This window comes from Aedes aegypti, chromosome 1 (assembly GCF_002204515.2).
Source record: "Aedes aegypti strain LVP_AGWG chromosome 1, AaegL5.0 Primary Assembly, whole genome shotgun sequence".
NCBI lineage: Eukaryota > Metazoa > Arthropoda > Insecta > Diptera > Culicidae > Aedes > Aedes aegypti.
In genome coordinates, this window is record NC_035107.1 from 307,672,275 (window position 1) to 307,696,898 (window position 24,624).

A 24,624-nucleotide genomic window follows, 5' to 3' on the forward strand; every position below is an offset into this window, starting at 1 on the left:
CTTTCTAAATTTTTTGTTTAATAAATAAATAAATAAATAACGGAAAAACAGGTTTGAAATGATTTTGTGATAGGTTAATCGTAGAAAAATATAAAAGGTACGATTTTTTATATTACACGTTTAATGAAGCCCAGGCATTTGTAGGTTATATAAGAATGCAATTTTTCAAACAACTTCTAAAAATACAAAAAAGTTTCAAAAGTCATAAAAAACTTTTCTTATATGCGTGTTACGAGTCAAGGTATAAGCCAAAAATAAAATCATTTTGATTTCCGAGCTACGAAAAAATACACAAAATTCCAAAGTGTACCCCGTCTAAAGGCGGGGTTGGGTATTAGAGCGTTAAGTTTGTGCTTATTCTGCGCGGCGTGTGAGTCGAGACGAGTCGCTCTCACCGCGAGTGACGTGAGACGACTAATGTTAATCAAATGGGAGCGAGTCGACAATTGTCACCTCATTCGACTCGTCTCACCTCACACGCCACGCAGAATAAGCACAGTTATCTAAATTCTTTACGACTTTTATCTCTCATGAGAAGGGGCCGTGGCCCCCCTCAAGTCTGATGGCTATTTACGCCCATGATGGAATCCCTACAAGATTATGTGGAGAATCCTGACAGGATTCTGTGAAGAATCCCTACAAGATTCCGTCAGTTTTGTAGAAAATCCCTATAGGGTTCTGTAGGTAATTACGCCATGTTATAAGAATCCTGACAGGATTGTATGAAGAGAATCCATACAAAATTCTGCAGAGTGCTGGCATGATTCTGTGGAGAATCCTAATTAGATTCTGATAATTTCAACAGGATTAGTTCAAGATTCCCATCATAAGTCCGTGTAAAATCTCAAAGGGGATTCTGTGTAGAATTCCGATAGGATTATGCGATGAAAATTCTGTGAAGAATTCCTACAGAATCTTGTTGAAAAAAGAAAGGAATTCCTAAAAGGATTCTGTGTAGAATCTCTAGAAGTATTCTGTTGAGAATCCCAACATAAGCCTGTAAAGAATCCCTAAGGGATTCTTTGGACAATCGTAACAGAATTTTGTGGAGGATTCCCATTCCCAGTCTCAGAAACAACTAGCACCCTTATGCTTGTTTATATCGCTTTACGAGGTATCAGAATCATGTAAATTAAGTGCAGAACATTTTCATAATTTTCGGCATAAATCATTCCTCACAATTCATCTTAAACATTGATATAATCTGCACTGAGAGTGAATAAAGCGAGCAAATATGATACGTGTTAAACTATGTACTCTAAGGTAAAGAAAGAAAACTCCTTCTCCAAAAGCATTTACCGATTGTCGTTCCTAAAGTGTCCCTTCCTCTAATCCTAATCCGTGTCAATCACGAGAGATTGCACTTGTCCTTAGCGCTGTTGCCCCCCACCGCTATTCCACTACGGTTCGGAGGATTTCTCCCATTGTTGGCAGCATCTCGTTCCGCACGAGTTCTTTCGTCCTCCTCCTCCTGCAACGACAAGGCCAGTGCCCGGGCCAAGGCCTCATCCTCGGACATGTTACCCTGAACGGCCGTGGCCAGCTGACTAGCATTCGATCTTGTTGACTGAAGGGGCACACTGCGGACACTTTGCTGTTGCTGACGTTGAACTGCGGCCTGGGCAGCTAGGCTTCTTGCTGGCGGAGCTCCAGAACTGCTTGCGCCCTGGCATTCGTGGTCCACGGTGTGACGATGCTTGAGGCAGTAGTTCCGCTTGCAAACCCCGCAGGAAAACGGAACCAGTTCTTTCTTTTTGCAGGTTTTGAACGAACATCGATTGGTGTAGATTTTCTTCCGCTCAGATTTGCAAAACTGGTCAATGTGGGCCCCGACGGTCACATCCGGGGAAACGTCCCGTGCCGTAGGAACTGGCTCGCCGCATAGCGGACAGATCGGAACCTGGACGTCCTTTTTGTACGCCGAATGGCAGGAATGTGTCTGGTAGCTGAAGTGCTCCGAGCTGGACAAGGAAATACAAATCGGATTAGTATCATAATTGCTTCAAGGTCACTTCCATTGATTGGGTACTCACCAGAAAATCTCCCCACAAGCGTCGCATTTCATTGGCAGGAAATCTAAGGGAAACGTAAGCAATTAGATTTGACTGTATTCAAAACAACTTAAACGTAATCTTACCGAGCTTGTTGCAATATTTCTCCGAACAATGTTTTCCTAAATGAGGGAATTCCATTTTTGATGCTGATCTACTTTAACTCGAACAATTCCTCTTAAGAACCAGCATTAATCAAAATTAACACTCTGTGTTCGCGACACCAACTAAACGAATGACGTCAGCTGCCCGAACGCGTCCTGAATTTAAAGAATCCACCAGGAGAAGCTTCCAAACTGTACCAGATGCTTCCGCGAGATTGTGACTCCCTGATCCGATGACTAAACGAAATTCCTTTTGTTTTCGCACTGCTGGATCAAAAATGATGCAACTTTTGACAGTTGTGTGTGACGTTTTTTGTTCGGCTGTCTTTGCAGCGGTACGAATGAGGCGGGAGCGAACCAGAAGGCCGAAAGTCAATTGGCTGAATTGGGAAAGGCAGAACTGGAAACTGCTGCATTTCCCGCAGAATGCTCCGTTCAAAGAAAGCGTGTTCAAACCGAGGGGGGCGACACTCACAGATCACCGCTTAGAAGCACGATTGGGTAAAATCCGATTTTTGAGATCAGTGCATTATTTTAGATTTGACGTCCTTCATACGGTGACATCTTCTGCTGAACGATGCGCGTAGATTGATGAGATGCAGGAAGATAGGTGGAAGGAAAAATAATGATGATGTTGATGATGGGAAGCGTAGTGCTACGGGTTTTTGTAAACAGTAGTAACTGTTGTAATTTTCATTGTTGGTTCTTTCAATTCTGATATAAATCAAGCTAGGTGAAAAGATTGTGAGCCTTTTCGTAAAAAGAAGTATTTGTTTTCAGAACCGCAAGCAAAATGCTCACGTCTGGGAAATTGTACTGATCATCATTCTATTTTTCAAGGAGCAGCTTTTCAATCCTGCAAGCTTTGCTATCCTGGCTTAAAGTTTGATTTGATGTCCTGCAGTAAGGCCTTTAGCAGAATTTTATTTATTTATTTATTTATTTAATTGCTACGTCTTGGATCAATACCTTAATCCGCCAAAATAAATACTTAATTCTATGTTTAAAAGTACATTTGGACACATTAAAATCAAAATAACATCCTACATCATTGTTACATAAACCTGAAAATTTGTGATGGAATCCATTCGATCCCTAGCTTCCAAAAAGCGAAAAAGCAAGTTGTTTTGTTGATATATTGTAAAATAAAAGCCGAATTTGATAATCAATAAACTATGTATTGCGGCGCTCATTATAAATCCACATCCAGCGGCGGCGGTAACGCACAGAAGATACGCGCGCAATTCAAACGCAACGTCAAAACTCAAAAAGGCTTGGATTTTTTCGTTTTTCAAGGACGCAAATGTTTCAAATTTGTTTAATCTGAAACATTTGGCGATTTTTATTATCAGTGCGACGGTATATCGACATTTTCAGATAATCGCATTACGCGGATTTATTTTGCAGAGCACAATATTTATGGGTAAGGGAGTCTAGAGACCTTTTACCAATTCACAACATACACCAAGACACGAACTGAAAAAAGGGGTTACAAAATAAATTACTCGTATTCTCTGAGTTCCGAATTCTCCGCTGCCATTTCCGATCCAATTTCACTAGGAACGCCAACTGTTTCGGGCAATCTCCACCCACTTGGCTTCTCGATCACCGAAATGATCCAGATCGTTTATTCCTCTAGCCACATGCCTCTTCCCTCGGTCCTGGCATTGAACATGATACTTCTCATTTCGAAGGATTCAAACAGCATTATTGCCGATTTAATCGTACAGGAACCGCTTCCGTCGAGAAACTCAGCAAATCCCATACTCGGTTCTTCAGCTTCTTTGACAGTCTCGTGTACTATGACTCCGACATCCTTACCTGTCGCATCATGGAAACGATGATCAGTATCCTGCTGAATCCGGGACAAACTCCGGACCATTAGCAAACCCAGGAGAAACATTCCACCGATGATGCAACTGCGCGCTCCCTCTTCGTTGTTGATCGAAAACTGAGTCAATCCCAAGTCAAGTCAATCCCTTGTGAGCAAGTATAGATCGTCGCAGTTACTTCAAATCGTTTTGATGTCTTCTTCGCGATCATGCCTTGGACAATCAGAAATAATAGCGCAGAAGGCTCCAAAACGATTTGAAGTAACTACGACGTTCTGCAAGCATTTTAAGAAGTTTCCAAGATCACCATCGTGATAAATAATTCAAGCGTGTGCTAGAATAAGGGCGCAAGTCGCATGATCGATTTCTCTTCATCGATCCTCTCTTCTATGAATAAAGGTGACAAGATGCAAGTTTATCAGCATTTTTTCACTTCAAACCGCTAGGCAGCGATGTATTCTTGCGTCCTGAGGTGAAAAAATGCTGACAAACTTACAACTTGTCACCTTCACTCAGGCAAATGGACTATCGATAAACATAGGAACCCCTTATGAAAGTTCGCCACAAGGAATCGGGTTGAAATTCATAAATTTGCCTTATGAAACCGAAATTTGAAAACAAAAATAGTTTTCGCGGCAACCTGGAATCGAACCGAGGACCTTGCGATCGATAGGCTCGTGTGTACACCCCGCGCCTATCGACGCCTTGGTGTGGATTGATGCTATAACCACAGACAAACAGACGTAACACTTAGAACAAATCTCGATCAAAATCATAGTCACAAGGACATGTATGCCCAATGCTTAAATTGGTGTGTTTAGCCGACAGGCCAACAGATGGCGGTAGTGTGTAAATGTCAAACACGAGCTAAAACGATGCGAGCACTGCGGGTGGTGGATTGGCCACCTACCATATTTTTGAATCGACCGTTAAAAAGGTGATCGATGGACTATGGTGAGAGTGTGACGTCTATTTGTCTGTGCTATAACGATATACATAAAGCGTTCGTATGAGCCATTTTACGAAGCTGGTCAAATGACAGGAGGCCTGGGAGAATTCAATCATCGTCGTCAGTTTTCGCGACGATGATGGTTGATGACTGTGCGCATTTCTAGCGTAGCTTTTCATACAGGCGAAAACTTAAATGGAGAAAAATTATTAAAATATTTCTAATCACAAAAGTGCCTTTTTATATGCAATTTGGGTAACAAAGAGGTAGCTGATACAACAACTAGGTGTAATGTTGCAGTAACGAACATTTTTGGATCTCTTTTTTGTCATTTTCTCCGTGTCCCCCATTTGGTAAGATGAGGCGTTGTTAAAAATCACGCTGGATTTAATCCCAGGTCTCCTGTCAATTGACGCCGTTTCGGCGATCAGCTGTTCCGAAACGTCTCGTAAAATGGCTTATTGCGATAATCGTTCCATCTTTCATAAGGGGTCGTCCATAAATGACGTAGCATTTTAGCGGGGAGGGGGGCCTTCAGGAATTTGTGACGATGTGTGACGAGGGGGCGGGAGGGGTCCCAAAAAGTAGACGAAGCATTTTGAATCATGTCGGTAAAAAGAGTAGCGTTGAACAAAAAAATTTTAAAAACAGTTCATTTTATCAAACTTGGGTTTTGTTTGACTTTTTAAACGGGTTTTTATTTAATGATTTCATGATATGTGAATATTAGTTTGAATTCGTGTCTTAATTAATTATTTAATTACAAACAATTTTAAAGTGTGATAAATTGTTTATAAATCAATGCTTTATAGACATGGAAAATTGTTTTATATTTGTTATCAAGACATAGAATGAATCTTCTTAGTTTTATCACGTTTTATTCTTTTTTTTCATAAATCAATGCTCTTGATGGATTAAGCTTGATAATAATGAGGAAATCAGATTTAAGTGTTATCAATCAAATATCTAAATCACTCGGTAATTCAGGGAGTGAATTAATAATATGAGTTGTTTAAGAATATTTCGGTATGGGAAACGATATTGAAATATTAATGAAAGATTAATGAAGGTTAATAGTTTGTATAATAAACGCTAAGAGTTTTGAAATATTTCAACCTTTACAATTGTTATTTTTCTCTATTTAGCTACTGTTTGCTTAACGGATTTGAATTTGAATGATAACTACAAAGATACGTTCCAAATTAAGGTAGTTTGTTCATTGTATTCAATGAAATCTGTTTCTAAACAACGAATAATAAAAAAATCTCTAATAGAAGAAAATTTTCGTTCAATATATTATAAAATACGTTGTACCCAAACTCATTGATGGAAGCTTAACCGATCCAAATAAGAACGTTTTAATTTTCTCTATCGTTTTAACTGTAAACTTGTTTTATGATAACAACAGCAAAAATATTAGGGTTTGTTCACAAATTTCATAACGCCAAAAATGGCAATTTTCGATACCCACCCACCCCCTCGTGACACATTTTGTATGAATATTTTTAAATTTTTGTATGAGCTGTAACATTTTTAGTACACCCACCCATCCCCTTCAGCGTTATGAAATTTGTGAATGGGCCCTTACCAATTAAATTTAACCTGTATTGATCTGGAAAGCAAAATTATGTAATTTAGACAAGAAAAAGTTTATTTAAAGCTGTTTTCTAAATGCTTCAGTTAGTGATTCATATCATGCTTTGTTTTGAATGTTTTGAATTTCAATGTTTTGTTTTACCCCAATTGCTGATGGAAACAAATAAAAAATGGGGGGAGGGGGAGGTGTGCTTGATATGCTACGTATATTCCAAGGGGGGTATGGACATTTGTGACGAAATGCTACGAGGGGGGAGGGGGTGTAAAAAATCAGTGAAAAATGCTACGTCATATATGGACGGCCACTAAGGCAAAATGTATGGATTTCGATAGTCCAGTTTGCTGCGTGTTTATTTGCAGAAGAGAGGATCGATGAAGAGAAATCGATCATGCGATTTACGCCCTTATTCTAGCACACGCTTGAATTGCGCAATGGACTTATCCACGATCTTCTTTTATTGTTGTTTTTTTTTCTGCTCTAAATGCGGGCCGTGTGTACATAAAATGACATCCGGACCAACATCCAGTGAAGGAATGTTCACCGGATGAACATTGAGTGCATGAATGCGCAGCGAAATCGTTATTTTTTTGTAAACACGGCCCGCAGTAAAGGTTTTCTTCCCGCTGGAAGTTGCAGCGTGACGTCATTGTAGATTAGTTCATGCACAGTACAAAAGTGTTTAAAGCACCTTGTCCTTAATTTTGGTGTGCCGCTGTAATTGAAACTTCCTCCAAACAGCTTTTCAGTGCCGGGTACTTGCACACTGACTGGACAGCTCAGTTTTGTTTACAAATTTTCGCGTGAAAGTTCGTCGAAAATTGTTACGATTTTTTCAATCAGAAATTTAATTTGTTTCCTTGTGATAAAACTGAATATCTTATACAATTAGTGATATTAGTAAAAGTGAGTGTGTGTTAAAAGCTAGTGATCACAATGGTAAACCGCCCCGTCGTGACGGGGCTCTCGCCCAAAGAAGGCCCCCCGGGAACGCGAGTCACCATCCGGGGCGAGTACCTGGGCTCGAAAGCGTCCGATTTGGTGGGCCTGACCATCTGCGGCTGCGACTGTTTGCTGTCCGCCGAGTGGAAATCCGATAAGAAAATCATCGCCCGAACTGGGGCCGCTAAGGGAAAAGGCGACATTATCGTTACGACACGGATGGGAGGAACCGGCACAAGTACGGTGCAGTTTAGGGCGTACTATGAGACGATTGGCCCCATGAAGGAATCGGCTGTGTGGATCGAGGAATCGCCAATGCAGTCGCTGGCCTGGGGGAGACGATCTTTGGCACCGACAGGTTACATTCAGGAAGATCCGCTGGGACTGTCCATCGAGGGGAACGATAAGAAGTTCCCGGAAGATTTACGGGACATTTTCCCGGAGGGATCAGGAGATTTATCCCAAGAAAACTTCCTTCCGGGATGGTTCCTACTAGAGAACCACCATGCAACATCCTTCGAGGATTTGAAGGCGGGATTGTCCTATTTGAGGCGCCGGGTGGAAAGTCAAAAGGAGGGTCAGCTATCGTTCCTAAAGTCCAATGCCGGATCGGTGATGGATCAATTGGACACGTTGATGGCCCTGCGGGATCGCGTAACGCAGGACACAAAAATGCACGGAAAAGATCAGGTTCGGGATTTGGAGAAAGCGATCACCAATTCGATCGACGCTTCCCAGGAGCTGTTCAAAGATGTCCTGGCCAGGAAGGAGAAGGCGGACGCCACAAGGGCGGCTTTGTCCGCTTTGTCGCGGCATAAGTTCCTGTTCTGCTTGCCGAATTCGGTGGAGAAGAGCGCCGCCAGGAACGAGTTCGATATAGTGGTCAACGATTACGCCCGGGTGAAGAATCTGTTTGGGAAAACGGAAGTTCCGGTAAGTGTTCTGAAAGACGTAAAGTTTAACTTTCTGCCTGTGCCTTGGTGTCGTGATAACTTCACGAAATCTGAATGGATTTTAGTTTTTTTTTTCAGTTTTGGAAAGAAATATCAATTCAGTTTTTAGGGCTGGTAGCAGGTCTCTTTTGATAGACTTGGTCTCTATTGCAATGCAAGTTTCTAAAAAGTCTTTGTTTTTAATAAAAGGTCTCTTAAGTCTCTTTTTCATCCATATGTCTTTGAAATCACTATTTTCCTTCTCCTTGCAATGAGTTCTGATTCGAAATTCCCAACCAGGAACTTCCACAGGGATTGGATTGCCAGGATTTCCTTCAGAGATTTTCCACTAATTCCAGTTTTCTTTCGATTTTCCAGTAGTTACACTAGCAAATATCCCAAAGATTCTAACAAGAGTTCTTGAAAATAATCCTCAATGGTTTACTCCAGGGTTTTTTTTTCATCAAAGGTTTTTGTTTTCAGGAACCCTTACAACAATTCCTCAAGAAGTTCCTATGTCGATTTTTCAGTTATCAAGGGAATCAACTAATTACTTTTTCAATAATTATTTTAGCAATTCATACAACAAAAGCTTCCTCGACTAAGGAGAACATCTCCAGGAGATTCAAAATCCTAAAACTCTGAAATTTTCACAATTTTCCTGTGCAAATTTCATTTTGTTTTTGGACGCATTTTGTTCCGTCGTGTTCCAATGCTCATTAGGAACTACTGTTTATTGAACCAGTGTGCGCTGGCGATATGATCAGTCGCGCATCGCATCATCAATCATTTGTGACTCCACGATCCTAAGGTGAAGATGAATTGGAGCCAAACTTCAAATTTTCATGAGCACAAATCTGGACATCCAAACATCCATTTAATCTGAAAACTATATCGATTGGTAACTAGCTGGTGGTGACCAATCGATTAAGTTTTCAGCTCAAACGAATGATCGGTTGTCTAGATTTATGCTCTTGAAGATGTGAGGTTTGGCTTCGATTCATCTTCACCCTAACCTTATTCCACTAGCCCATGATGACTGCAGATGCGGAAATTTTATTTTCTAATAAAATTCCTGGAAAAATATTGAAAATATGCTTTAATAAATTATAAAAATATTAATAGAAAAAATATCTGATCAAATATTTTGAAAAAATATTTTTTTTTGAAAAAAAAATGTTTGGATTATTTTTTTAATGGCTCTTTTAGATTCCCGGTCTAGCTCTTCATGGTCTCATTTTTATAACTGTTCGGTCTATTTTTTTAGCTTGAGATTTTTTTTTAGTATCATTTCAAACATTACATTTATTATTTCTTATATCTAGGTGTTCTGTGTTATTAGACAACACTATCATCCTAATTTGGTAAAACAAATCTAAGATTTTATTAACATTTTGTTAATAACATATTACATTTCATTTGCCGTAGCAGTTCAGATTTTTTACAGGTGAGTTGATTTCACCTGCTTATAAGGGAAAAATGGCGCGGTAAATGGCTGGGCATGGCGTACCATTGGTACCTCGCGTACCTGCAGGAATAAAATAGACCCCTTTGTGCGGTCCTTAGCCTCTTGCCCAGCAACTCCTATCCCTACCTCCTCGTGGTACTGGCCGGGGTACGAGTAACCTTGGGGAAGATCGGGTAACCAACCCCCGGTGGGAACTTTGGTCGTATGCTGACAGGGAAGGGGGGGTTTGCTTTTGCAAACCTGGAGCGTCTGTACTCCACGTTAGGAGCGGCTCACAACAGCGTCTGTTCCCCATGTCAGGGGCGGCTGATCATCGTCCGAGTGCCAGAGAAGGACTTTAAGCTAAACTGCGCACTATGGCCCTCCGAACATTTAGGGGGAATGGTCCTCCGGAAATCTAGGGGGTTGGTGTCAGGCCCTGCGAGCCAGCCGTAAAAACACATCAGCACAGGAACGTCAACGAGAGAATACGGACCGGAACAATCGGCAAAGACCACAGCGACGAAAATGGACTAGCGATTGGAAACTCGGTACGTGGAACTGCAAATCTCTCAACTTCATTGGAAGTACTCGCATACTCTCCGATGTACTGAAGACCCGCGGTTTCGACATCGTAGCGCTGCAGGAGGTGTGCTGGACAGGAGCATTGGTGCGAACGTTTAGAGGTAATCATACCATCTACCAGAGCTGCGGCAACACACGCGAGCTGGGAACAGCTTTTATAGTGATGGGTGATATGCAAAGGCGCGTGATCGGGTGGTGGCCGATCAATGAACGAATGTGCAAGTTAAGAATCAAAGGCCGATTCTTTAACTTCAGCATAATCAACGTGCATAGCCCACACTCCGGAAGCACTGATGATGACAAGGACGCATTTTACGCGCAGCTCGAACGCGAGTACGACCGCTGCCCAAGCCACGACGTCAAGATCATCATAGGAGATTTGAATGCTCAGGTTGGCCAGGAGGAGGAGTTCAGACCGACGATTGGAAAGTTCAGCGCCCACCGGCTGACGAACGAGAACGGCCTACGACTGATAGATTTTGCCGCCTCCAAGAACATGGCCATTCGTAGCACCTATTTCCAGCACAGCCTCCCGTATCGGTACACCTGGAGATCACCTCAGCAGACAGAATCGCAAATCGACCACGTTTTGATCGATGGACGGCACTTCTCCGACATAACCGACGTCAGAACCTATCGTGGCGCCAACATTGACTACGACCACTACCTGGTGATGGTGAAACTGCGCCCAAAACTATCCGTCATCAACAATGTACGGTACCGACGCCCGCCCCGGTACAATCTCGAGCGGCTGAAACAACCGGATGTCGCCAATGCGTACGCGCAGCATCTTGAGGCAGCGTTGCCGGATGAGGGCGAGCTCGATAGGGCCCCTCTTGAGGACTGCTGGAGGACAGTCAAAGCAGCCATTAACGACGCTGCCGAAAGCGTTGTCGGATATGTGGAACGGAGCTCAAGAAACGATTGGTTCGACGAGGAGTGCCAAGAGGTTTTAGAGGAGAAGAATGCAGCGCGGGCTGCAATGCTGCAGCATGGTACGCGGCAAAACGTGGAACGATACAGACTGAAGCGGAAACGGCAAACCCGCCTATTCCGGGACAAAAAGCGCCGCCTGGAAGAGGTGGAATGCCAAGAGATGGAGTTGCTGTACCGTTCTCAAGAAACGCGGAAGTTCTATCAGAAGCTCAACACATCCCGCAAAGGCTTCGTGCCGCGAGCTGAGATGTGCCGGGATAAGGATGGGAGCATCTTGACGGACGGACGCGAGGTGATCGAAAGGTGGAAGCAGCACTACGATGAACACCTGAATGGCGCAGAGAACACAGGCACAGAAGGTCAGGACAGCGAAGGCGATGGCTACGTCAGCACAGCGGATAGCGGAAATCAACCAGCTCCCACGATGGGGGAAGTTAAGGATGCCATTCAACAGCTCAAGAACAACAAAGCCGCTGGCAAGGATGGTATCGGAGCCGAACTCATCAAGATGGGCCCGGACAGGTTGGCCGCTTGTCTGCATCGGCTGATAGTCAGAATCTGGGAAACGGAACAGCTACCGGAGGAGTGGAAGCAAGGCGTTATATGCCCTATCTACAAAAAGGGCGACAAACTGGAGTGTGAAAATTATCGTGCAATCACCATCCTAAACGCCGCCTATAAAGTGCTATCCCAGATTCTCTTCCGTCGTCTATCACCTATAGCAAACGAGTTCGTGGGAAGTTATCAAGCAGGTTTCATCGACGGCCGCTCGACAACGGACCAGATCTTTTCCGTGCGGCAAATCCTCCAGAAATGCCGTGAGTACCAGGTCCCTACGCACCATTTGTTCATCGATTTCAAGGCGGCATACGATAGTATCGACCGCATAGAGCTATGGAAAATCATGGACGAGAACAGCTTTCCCGGGAAGCTCACAAGATTGATCAGAGCAACGATGGACGGTGTGCAAAACTGCGTGAAGATCTCGGGCGAACACTCCAGTTCGTTCGAGTCTCGGCGGGGACTACGACAGGGCGATGGACTTTCGTGCCTGTTGTTCAATATTGCGCTTGAAGGTGTCATGCGGAGAGCCGGACTTAACAGTCGAGGCACGATTTTCACGAGATCCGGACAATTTGTTTGCTTCGCGGACGACATGGATATTATTGGGAGAAAATTTGAAACGGTGGCAGGTTTGTTCACCCGCCTGAAACGCGAAGCAACAAGAGTCGGGCTAATGGTGAATGCGTCGAAAACAAAGTACATGCTGGTTGGCGGAACTGAGCGCGACAGGACCCGCCTAGGAAGCAGTGTTACGATAGACGGGGATACCTTCGAGGTGGTGGACGAGTTCGTCGACCTCGGATCCTTGTTGACGGCTGACAACAATGTTAGTCGGGAAATACGAAGGCGCATCATCAGCAAAAGTCGTGCCTACTATGGGCTCCAGAAGAAACTGCGGTCAAGAAAGATTCACCCCCGCACCAAATGCACGATGTACAAAACGCTCATAAGACCGGTAGTCCTCTATGGGCATGAGGCGTGGACTATGCTCGAGGAGGACTTGCAAGCTCTTGGGGTTTTCGAACGCCGAGTGCTAAGGACGATCTTCGGCGGCGTGCAGGAGAACGGCGTGTGGCGGCGAAGGATGAACCACGAGCTCGCTCAACTCTACGGCGAACCCAGTATCGTGAAGGTAGCTAAAGCTGGAAGGATACGCTGGGCAGGGCATGTTGCAAGAATGCCGGACAACAACCCTGTAAAGATGGTGTTCGCCACGAATCCGGTCGGAACAAGAAGGCGTGGGGCGCAGCGAGCTAGGTGGATTGACCAGGTACACCAGGACCTGGAGAGCGTGGGTCACAGTCGAGGATGGAGAGAAGCGGCCATGAACCGAGGGAATTGGCGAAATATTGTTGGCGAGGCTTTATCAAGATAATTGATGTAAAGCCAAATAAGTAAGTAAGTAAGTATAAGGGAAAAATAAACGCTTTGAATATACTTAACCTAACTTAACCTAAATATATAACGCATTAATCGTGGCAATAGAAGATTGTAACGATTTTTGCCTGAAATTATTGATTATTTTATTTGACATTTGTTCCAATGTTTCAACATTGGATATTCTATGTAACTCATTGGTACTATACCAGGGAGGAAGCCTCAGAATCATTTTCAAAATTTTATTTTGAATTCTCTGCAGAGCTTTCTTCCTGGTATTACAACAGCTAGTCCATATTGGTACAGCATACAACAAGGCTGGCCAGAAAATTTGTTTGAATATCAAAAGCTTGTTCTTAAGACAAAGTTTTGATTTTCTATTAATAAGGGGATAGAGACATTTAACATATAACACTGCCTTGGACAACGTTAGTTATATCCGGAGGTAAACCGGAATCAAGTATTTCAAGAATCTGCATGACATTCCTTGATTTTTAATTTTGCTACTGAGTAGGCCTAGTGAGCATTGAATTTGTGGATTAATATGCTTCTGGAGCATGTTTATTTGGAGGATGATGGCAGGTACAGGCCAGGATTTAGGGGGGGTGTAAAGGGGGCAAATGCCCTAGATCTACATGAACTAGTAAATGCTTGACTCTTCGACTGCCTTTACTGCACTGATAAAAATCCACACGTTTGATCTGTGTGTTTAAAATTATGGATCGATTCATGAAAGTCCATATCGATTTGCTGTGATTTTCTTGCAATTTTTTTGTGTGTTACACAATAAATTCCTATGTTTTGCTTCATGTATTGATGCATCATCCGATAACAGGGATTCCATATTTTTTCCACATAAGTTCCCGAATATTTTCCTTCAGATTCGTATGCGTCAACCTATGGACGCATAGATCATCATCCAACACGGATTCTGTATGGTTTGCTTATGGTTAGCTTGTGTCATGATTATCATGTTCTAGTTGGTCAATTCATCGATTTGCACAATTAGTTTGTGATTATGAAATCTATGAGCTTTGCTATCGATTTCCATGTTCAAAACTTCTAAATTGTTTGTGATCAACCCACACTGAACTAAATTGCGGTTAGACCTTGTGTCGAACGACAGTCATCATCATGCTTCCAAAGAGAAGAAGCAAACTCTGCAGCTGGAAGTGTTAGATGGAAATTTGTGTATTCGATTTTTCTTTTATTCGTAGAGTTGCCCGATATAAGAGGATTCTACCTTTCTATAATAACATGGAACATAATGTGTGATTTAAAAAAATCGGATTCCACTAACAGATTTTCCTGGTTTTCAATTTCTAATCAAATGGAATATGCTAATCCCGGGCTTCCTAAATCATGGATTTGCGCCGCCTGCCTGTTGCTGGCTCACTCGTTTGAAAAAAAATCAAGTGAGCTTGCAACACGCAGTGGAGCCTTAGATCCATATTTTGGGGAGTAAGAGTTCTTCTACTAAATTTCTTCTTTCCTCATTGTGCAAATTCATAAGTAAAACACACGACCTTGTCTTGTATTTTTTCTCAGTGTGAGGAAACCAATATTATATGGTGATTATATGGTGCCACATTACGCACGTGTAAAAATCGGCTTCATGACTGTTAACGATACTTCTGATTTTCATTTTTTTTTAATGTGAATACCTTTTACTTCGTAAAAAAAATCGTAGTTAAGGATTGGTCCCAAACCACTTTAGCTCTCCCGTAACAAAATTTTACATTGGAAATTATATGAAACATAAAATCATTTTTTAAAATACTAAGTACTACTAGTTTGAACGCTGATTCATAAATTGTGACTGGTGTGTATATTTCCCACAATTTATTAATCAAGTATTTGTGTGTGTGTGTGGGATACAATCCACCTCCCACTGGCCGGCAGTGCTTTTATGGAAGAAAATTGTATGCATGTATTTAATGATACCCTTCGATATCTTTATATCTGCAGACAATTTTAGCCCAGGAGATGAAAGGTGATAGCTCTACTGAAATTCCAACGACCCATTTCAAGAATGGCAGTAAATACACACATATTCTGAGGTCATTTTCATTTACAGTAAGCCCCGCATAAAAACATCCAGATATCAAAAAGAATTTAGTAGTATTGTTGGTTCATACCGTGATCAAGAGCTATTTTACTTAGATAAAAAGCCTTGAAATAGCTGAACACTATGTGTTGCTTGTCAGTAAAAATGATTCTGTGATGTTTTGTGATAAGTATGATAATAATTTTGTCTTTTGAAATCAGCTGATTCATAAATTGTGGGTGATTCAACTGCGTGGGATGACTGTATATCAACTAGAAATGATAAGCTACTTTCTGGAAGTTTCTTGATGAGGATGTAGAAAATTCCATCATCGCCAGGAGCTTTCATGTTTTTGAATTTTATCATAATAGTTCTCACTTCTTCCAAATCAGTCTCCCAGGCATTTTCGAAAACGTTCTCTTGATTGAGAATATTTTCGAACTCCTGAGTAACTTGATTTTCAGTTGGACTAGTAAGTCCTAAATTAAAATTGTGCGCGCTTTCAAACTGCATAGCAAGTTTTTGAGCTTTTTCGCAATTAGTAAGTAATAATTTGTTTTCCTCTTTCAATGCCGGTATTGGCTTCTGAGGTTTTTTCAAGATTTTAGATAATTTCCAAAAGGGCTTAGAGCCAGGGTCCAATTGAGAAATTTTATTTTCAAAATTTTTGTTTCTTAAATCTGCAAAACGTTTCTTGATTTCTTTCCTGCAAATCCTGCCATATAATTTTCATAGCAGGATCACGAGTGCGTTGAAATTGCCTTCTCCTCACGTTTTTAAGACGGATCAAGAGTTTAAGATCATCGTCTATAATCACGGATCCAAATTTTACTTCACATTTTGGAATTGCAATGTTCCTGGCTTCAGCAATGGAATTTGTTAAAGTTTCAAGAGCATTGTCAATATCAATTTTAGTTTCTAAAGAAATGTTAACATCAAGATTAGAGTCAACATACGTTTCATATATATTCCAGTCGGCTCGTAAATAATTGAAAGTGGAGCTGATAGGATTGAGAATCACTTCTTGGGATATTTGAAATGTAACAGGGACATGATCAGAATCAAAATCAGCATGAGTAATCAGTTGGCTACAAAGATGACTAGAGTCGGTTAAGACCAAATCAATCGTAGATGGATTTCTAGAAGAGGAAAAACATGTGGGGCTATCAGGGTATTGAATTGAGAAATATCCTGAAGAGCACTCATCAAATAAAATTCTGCCGTTGGAATTACTTTGAGAATTATTCCATGACCGATGTTTGGCATTAAAGTCACCAATGACAAAAAATTTTGACTTATTGCGAGTCAATTTTCGCAAGTCAGTTTGGAGCAAATTAACTTGCTGTCCAGAGCATTGAAAAGGCAAATAGGCAGCTATGAAAGTATATTTACCAAGCTGTGTTGCTCGGAGACGAACCAGCCAACGGCTGAAAGTCTCGATAATAAAGATAATAATAATAACCAAGCTGTGTTTCAACAGAAACACCTAAAGCTTCAAAAACTTTAGTTTCAAATGACGTAAACAGTTGATGTTTTATACGCCTATGAATGATGATTGCAACTCCCCCACATGCCCCATCAAGTCGATCATTACGATAAACAAAAAAGTTAGGATCTTTTTTTAGTTTGGATCCAGGTTTTAAATAAGTTTCGGTAATAACTGCTATATGCACGTTATTAGCTGTAAGAAAATTAAACAGCTCGTCCTCTTTACCATTCAGAGAACGAGCATTCCAATTTAAAATATTTATTTAAAATACTCTAAAAATCGCTACCAGTCCTGATAATTGATCTTTTAGGATAGTTATAAATTTGATGATTTGGAAAATTGATGTCATCGCCAAAGTTTATTATTGGTTCAAAGGCTCCATACTGCATGTTTGATTAGACCAACATTCTACAACTAGGAGGTTTTAGTGAGCTATAAACTTTTTAAACTCGTAGATGATGAATACTATGCAATAGTTTCTAGAATATGATTCCATACTCAATACATCAATCTAACAGTCAACTATGTCTTTCAACAGTAAAACTAATGATAAACAATCATATGATATGTCCCAATACAGATTTCCGCACCGCTTTACACAAAAATGAATAATGTTTTGGTAATTTTTATATTTTATTTCTCGGAAAAATATCAGAGCGGAAAGTAAATTGTGTTTGAAACATACAATTGTGTATGAAACATGCAATCGAAACATGTTCCAAACCCCTGCATTTTTTTTAAATATTTATATGGAAAATAAAACATATCCTTCATCTTCTTCTTGGCATTAACGTCCTCACTGGGACAGAGCCTGCTTCTCAGCTTAGTGTTCTTATGAGCACTTCCACAGTTAATAACTGAGAGCTTTCTTTGGCATTTTCGCATTCGTATATCGTGTGGCAGGTACGATGATACTCAATGCCCAGTGAAATCATGGAAATTTCCATTACGAAAAGATCCTGGACCAACCGGGAATCGGACCAAGACACCTTCAGCATGGCTTTGCTGTGTAGCCGCGGACTCAAACCAATCGGCTAAGGAAGTTTATAAATATTTTATAAATTGAGGGGCCCAAATGCAAAGTGCAAAATTGAGGGGGTTATAAGCAAAGTGCAAGTGACATTTCGGTCGGTTTTGAATATAACGAAAAATTCTACTGTTTCCAACTAACGAAAACAGCACACAATTTGACACATATAACACATCTTCTGACAAGTTTATAACTGAAGCATAATCATTAAAGACAGCACTGCCCACCGTACGGCCCGCGCACGATGAACATAGTTCAACTTTTTATTCAAATTCAAGGATTGCGAGAACTCTTTCTTCCATAAACTTCTTTTAAAACAGAATTTCTGTCTATCTTAAAACAAATTTTATTCCAAAATGAGAAATTGATCAAACGCAATCTTACTGACTTATTGGCTGTTTTCTAACATAATCTAGAACAATCATGGAATTAACGCAAAATCCTGGGCAGGGTTCCCACAAAAAGTAAATTTCGAAAGTTTCGCCTATCTGACAAACCAATATCAATGAGAAAATAATCATGGAAAATCTCATGTGTAATTTTTAATTTCAGTGGGACAAAATATACTCAAATTTACACCTTTTCAGAAGTATTTCTGTAAGAAAGACTAAAAAAATTAACAAACATTCAATGAAATTTTTGTATGAATTTCATTAAGAATCTCCAGAGGATTTTCCCTAGAAAGAGATCCATGGAAGGATCCTAGTTGGAACACATTAAAAATGTATACCAAAATCCAAGAACAACTGCCAAGGGGCCGTCCATTAATTACGTAAGTGGTTATAGGGGGAAGGCGGGGATCTGAGATTTCTTAAGTGCCATACAATTTATTTTGAATTTCCATGGCAAACAAAAAAGTATAAAATTCAAGAACTCATGCCTTGTGTTTTCAAAGCAACTAAATTAATCGGTTTTAGGATACAAATGAAACTAATAATAAATCCTGGAAAAATCTCCACAAAACTCCCTAAGAACCCCCTCCTTGAAAGAATACTTATGAGATGCCTGGAGAAATTTTACAGTTATTTCTGGAATGATGGTAGAATTCGTGGAAGAACTTGTAGGACTCCACTTTGCATCAGGTTTATTCGTTGAATTCAGCTTAAGCTAATGAACAATCATTACCCCATCAAAATGTCTGACTTTTTTCAACAGGATATCTGGAAACAAGTTTTTTTTTCATTTTTGATTGTTTTACACGAAGCAGAGGAACATCCAAAAACATGTTTTTCATTTACTGGGTCAAAGTGATCAACAATTGTTGTTTTTTATCTTATAGATATTCATGAAAGTTCTCGAAGAAGTCGACCACAAGATTCTCAACATAAGGCAACAGCTGCATAGTAAAATCAAGGAGATGCCGCAGGGAGTCGAGCAGCAAAAGAAGCTGGTCAAGGCTTTGATCAGTTTGGAAGCCCAACAAGCGGGAACGAGTGTCGCCAGCATGCTGGTTATTGCGGATCCCGCCTGGGATGCAATCGAATCCCGAGCCAAGTATCTTGAAGACACGTTCCTCAAGACGTACGAGCAATACACCAATAAGGAAACCAATCCGACGGAACCGAAGTCACGTGCAGACCCGAACGCCACGCCCAACCGTGTGCAGTTCTGTGAGGAAATGACGGAGATTGCGGCTAGCCAGTTTCCGGACTTGTGGCGTCTGGGTCAGGCCTATTTTACCGGGGAACTGAGAGGCGCTGGTCAACCGAAGCCCGGTAACTTCAAGCGGATCATTTTGACTGTGATTGAGCAGTTTTGCTTGTACTTGAAGGCGGCGCTCCTCCCTGCCGGAAACCAGCGGTCGCTTCTCGCTGGAAGCATGAAAGGCTTACCGACCTGGCCGGCTACTAGCCTTTCTCTGAACTATTTGATCACTTGGATGCCGCATTGTCTGCGATACGTGAGGGTTTCGTATGCCACATTGATCCGGTTGGATTTACCAGGTGAAGCGTTGGATATCGTTTCGAAGTTCATCGACGAGCTGCGGTTGTATTGTCTATCTACGATCCTGAAGAAAGCGAACGAGAAGGTGAAGAAGCTGCATGAAAAAGAAACGTGGGAATTCGTAGTTCCGGATTTTGCCGGAGCCACTGCATTGGTGAGTTACATTCCTTAGGAGGCTGGGTCATTTGGCATAAATTATATTTAGCGGGGCTGGTAGCAGGTCACTTTTTCAATGTAAGTCTTCAGAAGATCCCAGGAGATTCTACTGGGACAACTTGCGATTGTTCTTCAGAAATTATTCTTATGATTTCTCCGAAGATTTTGTCTTCAAAAACTCCTCAAGGCATCCCCCAGAAATGTCTGTATAAATTCCTTATCAATTTACTCAGGAATTAGAGGAAGTTTCCCAGAATTTGTTCCAGGAAATCCAACGCAACTATTTCCGGTTATTTTCACTGGGATTACTCTGGGATTTTGAAATTGAATTCTCCAAAAAATTTACAGGAGTTCTCCCAAGATAATCCTTAAAGGTATATTCCTTAGTTTTCAATGAAATTAGTTTAGGATTTTTTGCAAATAATCCCTGCAGTAATTCCTCCGTCGATTTGAGCAGTTATTGGAAGTAATCCAAAAATTCCTCCAGAGATCATTCTCGATAATCCATTCAAAAGTCTTTCAGAAATACATCAATTCGTGCAGGGAATCTTTATCAAGTTTCTCCATAAATGTCTGCCAAAATTTCTCCATCATTTCACCCAAGGATTACTCCTACAGTTCTTTCAAAATAATCCAGGGTTAAAATAGGCATTTCATAGCGCTTTCAACAAAACTCTAAAACAAATTTGACAGGTACTGGCACCGTTGTTTTCAGATATCCCGAAAGGAGTGATGATACATTTAAATATTGAATGATATAAGGTATTGCAATGGGCAATACTATATATCATTCAATAATCAAATTTGAGATTTAACACTAGCAAACATTATAGCAATTATTACATTGATGTCTTATACAAATTTCTTTAGAAATTTCGTACGATATTTTTGAAAGACTTCAGAAAATCCTGCTGGATATAACCTGTCTAGAAAATCGATTTTTTAATTGTATTTGAAAATCTACCAAAACTTAACTCCTAAATGATGATCATGGCTAGGATGGCTACTAAGAATTCTGTGATAATATTGCTTAAAATTTAGGGGAGAATCCTTCCCAAGCTTTTCGTCAAATTTTTGTGACATTTCTGCATAAAATTTTGTAAGTTTTTAATTTGCCTAATATTTGTTATAATATTTTTCATTTATAAAATTAATGCTCATGAGTTTGCGGGAATCCTCCTTATGATTCTGTAAGATTGTTTTTGGCCTTAAGTTTTTGTCCACAACATTTGTTCGAATTTGACCGCGTATCAAATGGGCCGCACCCTATCCCCAAAGCCCAATAATACTGAATTCTCCACTTTTTCCAACCGTAGCCTTCCAAGCTGGAGGAAATCCTGACCGAGGCCATCGAAGATGCCCAAACGCTCTGCCTCACGCCGGAAGTACGCGAAACATCGCTACTGGAGCCCCACTCGGACGGTCAGCGCGAAATGTCCAAGCGCTTCCAGGAAATCCTGGGAACATTCTGCGGAGTTATCGAAACTTTGGCCCTGCAACGGTCCGACGAAGACCCTCAACAGGCTCCGATGCTGTCCCAGTTGATTGGTTTCCCTGCGGCTCTGCTGCAGCAGCAAATGTCGGGCGATAAAAGCTGGGGATCAAGCATTACCTGGGAACAACGAATGCTTTGCTGTCTGTCCAACTGTATCTACTGCAACAAAATATTCTTCCCCAAACTGGGAGGAATGTTCACAAAGTATGGGCCGTCCTTCAATTCAATCATTTCCAAACATCTAATTCCTTCCGAATTGCAGGCATAACTACCCAGTGCCGACGATCGCCATCGAGAACTCCCGCTCCACGGTGAACACCCTGTTCAGCAGTCTGCTGGACATGTACGTAGAGCACAAGAGCGATCCCCTCGTGGGAACCATCGAACCTTCCATGTACATCGGACGCTTCCAGTGGGACCAGGTGGGTGCCTCGGACAAACTGAGCCCGTACGCGCACGAGTGCTGCGATAACTTGGTGTCGGTTTACTCGGAGATATTCTCCATCTCGCCGGTTCTGCTCCGGCCGGTGCTGCAGCCGATCGTGCAGACCGTGGCCGAGGAGCTGGCACGGTTGATGACCTGCGTGCAGAAGTTCAACGTCAACGGGGCACTGCAGGCCAAGGTCGACATCCACGTGATACGCGATGCGGTGAGGGTCTACAGCAATGAAACGGCTAAGTGAGTGTTATCAGTAAGAAATTGTTCAACACAACTTAATAAATAAATCATTTATTTTACAGATCATTTTGCGTCGAAGCCCTCGAAGCCATTCCACAGGTTCCCGAAAGCGAGGAAAAGTAATGCTTGTTCTTTCCATTTGATCGAATACGATAATCTGACTAACCTTCTCTCCTTCCACAGGATTCAGCAAACGGTGCAACATATCAAGAACAATATGCGCCTGCAGTTGATGTGCCTCCAGGTGGTGGATCCTTGACAGGATTCGATTAACTACAGAACGATGTACTACTCTAAGGTAAGAAAGTGATTTGGTACTGCGGGATCTAAATGCTTAGAATGATCCTTGCAATCTGACAGACATATTTAACACATAATTATGATACCCGACAAGGCTTATTGAAATTATTCACGATAACTAAGTTAGGGCACAAATACCATGATTATTCCATTAAATGGCACAGAGTTATATTCAGAACGAACGAGGTCGTAATTGATGCCGAAACCGTCCTTATTGTAAATCCTAGTGATTCGGAAATGTACTGGAAATCGAACACAGACACCTTTAGCCACTTGGCAACAACAGTGCAACAGCGCAGAGAAGTGCAGATTTTGCTCAACGACTACTCCAAAATCTGACCATATGGACTAATACACTGTTTCTCATCCTTAGTACCACGTAACGTCTAGCTGAGAGGTGCTGTTTACAGCAAGCTTCCCACATGGTTGGGAGTCCGCAGTCCGCAGTTTTGATTCTTCTGCATGCTCCTGTGGGGACGGAATGAAGATCCATCGTGTCTGGTTTGTGCTGTGTGAAAAAAAATTCAGTCGAAGATGGATTACCTTCTGGTGAGCTCGGTGCTTATGATAAAACATTTTTATCGTGGCGTTTATGTAATTTTCATTGTGCAATTTCGATTATTGGCAACTTCGAATTTTACGGCCATCAATACCTTATCAATGCCCAATACAGTTTCTTTTTATAAAACTGTCATGGCAATTTCATTATTTTTTATTAAATTGAGAAAATTGAAATGTTCTTTTCTAATCTACCAAAATTCGTTTATCGTCAAAAACTATTTTTGGAATCCCAAACCATGCTACAAAATTCCACATACAGGTGTCCGGTCCATAGAGGACCTGTTTCTTAATGGGTGTAGCCGAAACGTCATACTTTCTGTAAAGATAACTAGAACCCTAAAAAAAATCCGTCGAGGATATAAGAAAGCTGGCTCCAGAAGCACGTATTGAAGATTTAGGCAATCGTCATTTGTTAGTCTAATGTATCTTCTACCCGATTAGAAACGAAAAAGAAAGATTGCAGAAAATATGAGCGGGATCCGCTGAAAAGGGTAAATCTGCCAACGTTATTCCAATATCAAAGTCAAGTTTAATTTCAGTCAGATTTATAACAATTATTTGGGTCAAAGTTAACGAAAAAGAAAGTTGTGGTACTTTTTACCCGATTTCACCCAGTAGTTCATCAGAATAAATCCTAGCCGGTAATCGTTTCCAATGTGTTATTCAATGTAATATCGTATACGGTCGTTCCTGGAGAATAGGGTCTGAGGCCAAGGGTCTGTGCATTCTGTACACCACATAGCATGGATTGGTTTTAGACAGTCGTTGGTAGTGTTGCATCCCCACACTCCCTGAGTTATATTTTCGGGGGTCTGGATGCAGGCTTATTATTTATTTATTTGGTTTTACACCAATTAGCTTGATAAAATTTCACCAATTCACTCGGTTCATGGCCGCTTCTCTCCATCTTCGACTTCGACCCACGCTCTCCAGGCCCTGGTGCACCTGGTCAATCCACCTAGGTCGCTGCGCCCCACGCGTTCTTGTTCCGACCGGATTCGTAGCGAACACTATCTTTACAGGGTTGTTGTCCGGCATTCTTGCAATATGCCCTGCCCAGCATATCCTTCCAGCTTTAGCTACCTTCACTATACTGGGTACGCCGTAGAGTTGAGCGAGCTCGTGGTTCATCCTTCACCGACACACGCCGTTCTCATATACGCCGCCGAAGATCGTCCTTGGCACTCGGCGTTCGAAAACCCCAAGAGCTTCCAAGTCCTCCTCGAGCATAGTCCACGCCTCATGCCCATAGAGGACTACCGGTCTTATGAGCGTTTTGTACATCGTGCATTTGGTGCGGGGGTGAATCTTTCTTGACCGCAGTTTCTTCTGGAGCCCATAGTAGGCACGACTTTTGCTGATGATGCGCCTTCGTATTTCCCGACTAACATTGTTGTCAGCCGTCAACTAGGATCCGAGGTAGACGAACTCGTCCACCACCTCCAAGGTATCCCCGTCTATCGTAACACTGCTTCCTAGGCGGGCCCTGTCGCGCTCAGTTCCGCCTACCAGCATGTACTTTGTTTTCGACGCATTCACCATTAGCCCGACTCTTGTTGCTTCGCGTTTCAGGCGGGTGAACAAATCTGCCACCGTTTCAAATTTTCTCC

The 24,624-nt window shown here is 41.6% G+C and overlaps 2 protein-coding genes across 2 annotated transcripts; one reads left to right on the plus strand and one right to left on the minus strand.

Moving 5' to 3' along the window:
• Positions 1-1,181: 1,181 nt before the first annotated feature.
• Positions 1,182-2,442, minus strand: LOC5564609 (AN1-type zinc finger protein 2A). The gene is made up of 3 exons (XM_001648906.2): positions 2,138-2,442; positions 2,034-2,076; positions 1,182-1,961 (listed from the first exon to the last, which is right to left on the minus strand). The coding sequence occupies exons 1-3, from the start codon at positions 2,190-2,192 to the stop codon at positions 1,349-1,351; spliced, it is 711 nt and encodes a 236-aa protein (XP_001648956.2). The 5' UTR covers positions 2,193-2,442; the 3' UTR covers positions 1,182-1,348.
• A 4,875-nt stretch (positions 2,443-7,317) lies between these two features.
• Positions 7,318-22,631, plus strand: LOC5572605 (exocyst complex component 2). Its single transcript, XM_001654065.2, has 6 exons — positions 7,318-8,405; positions 19,159-19,977; positions 21,296-21,678; positions 21,737-22,153; positions 22,216-22,272; positions 22,337-22,631. The coding sequence occupies exons 1-6, from the start codon at positions 7,467-7,469 to the stop codon at positions 22,410-22,412; spliced, it is 2,691 nt and encodes an 896-aa protein (XP_001654115.2). The 5' UTR covers positions 7,318-7,466; the 3' UTR covers positions 22,413-22,631.
• Positions 22,632-24,624: the final 1,993 nt, after the last annotated feature.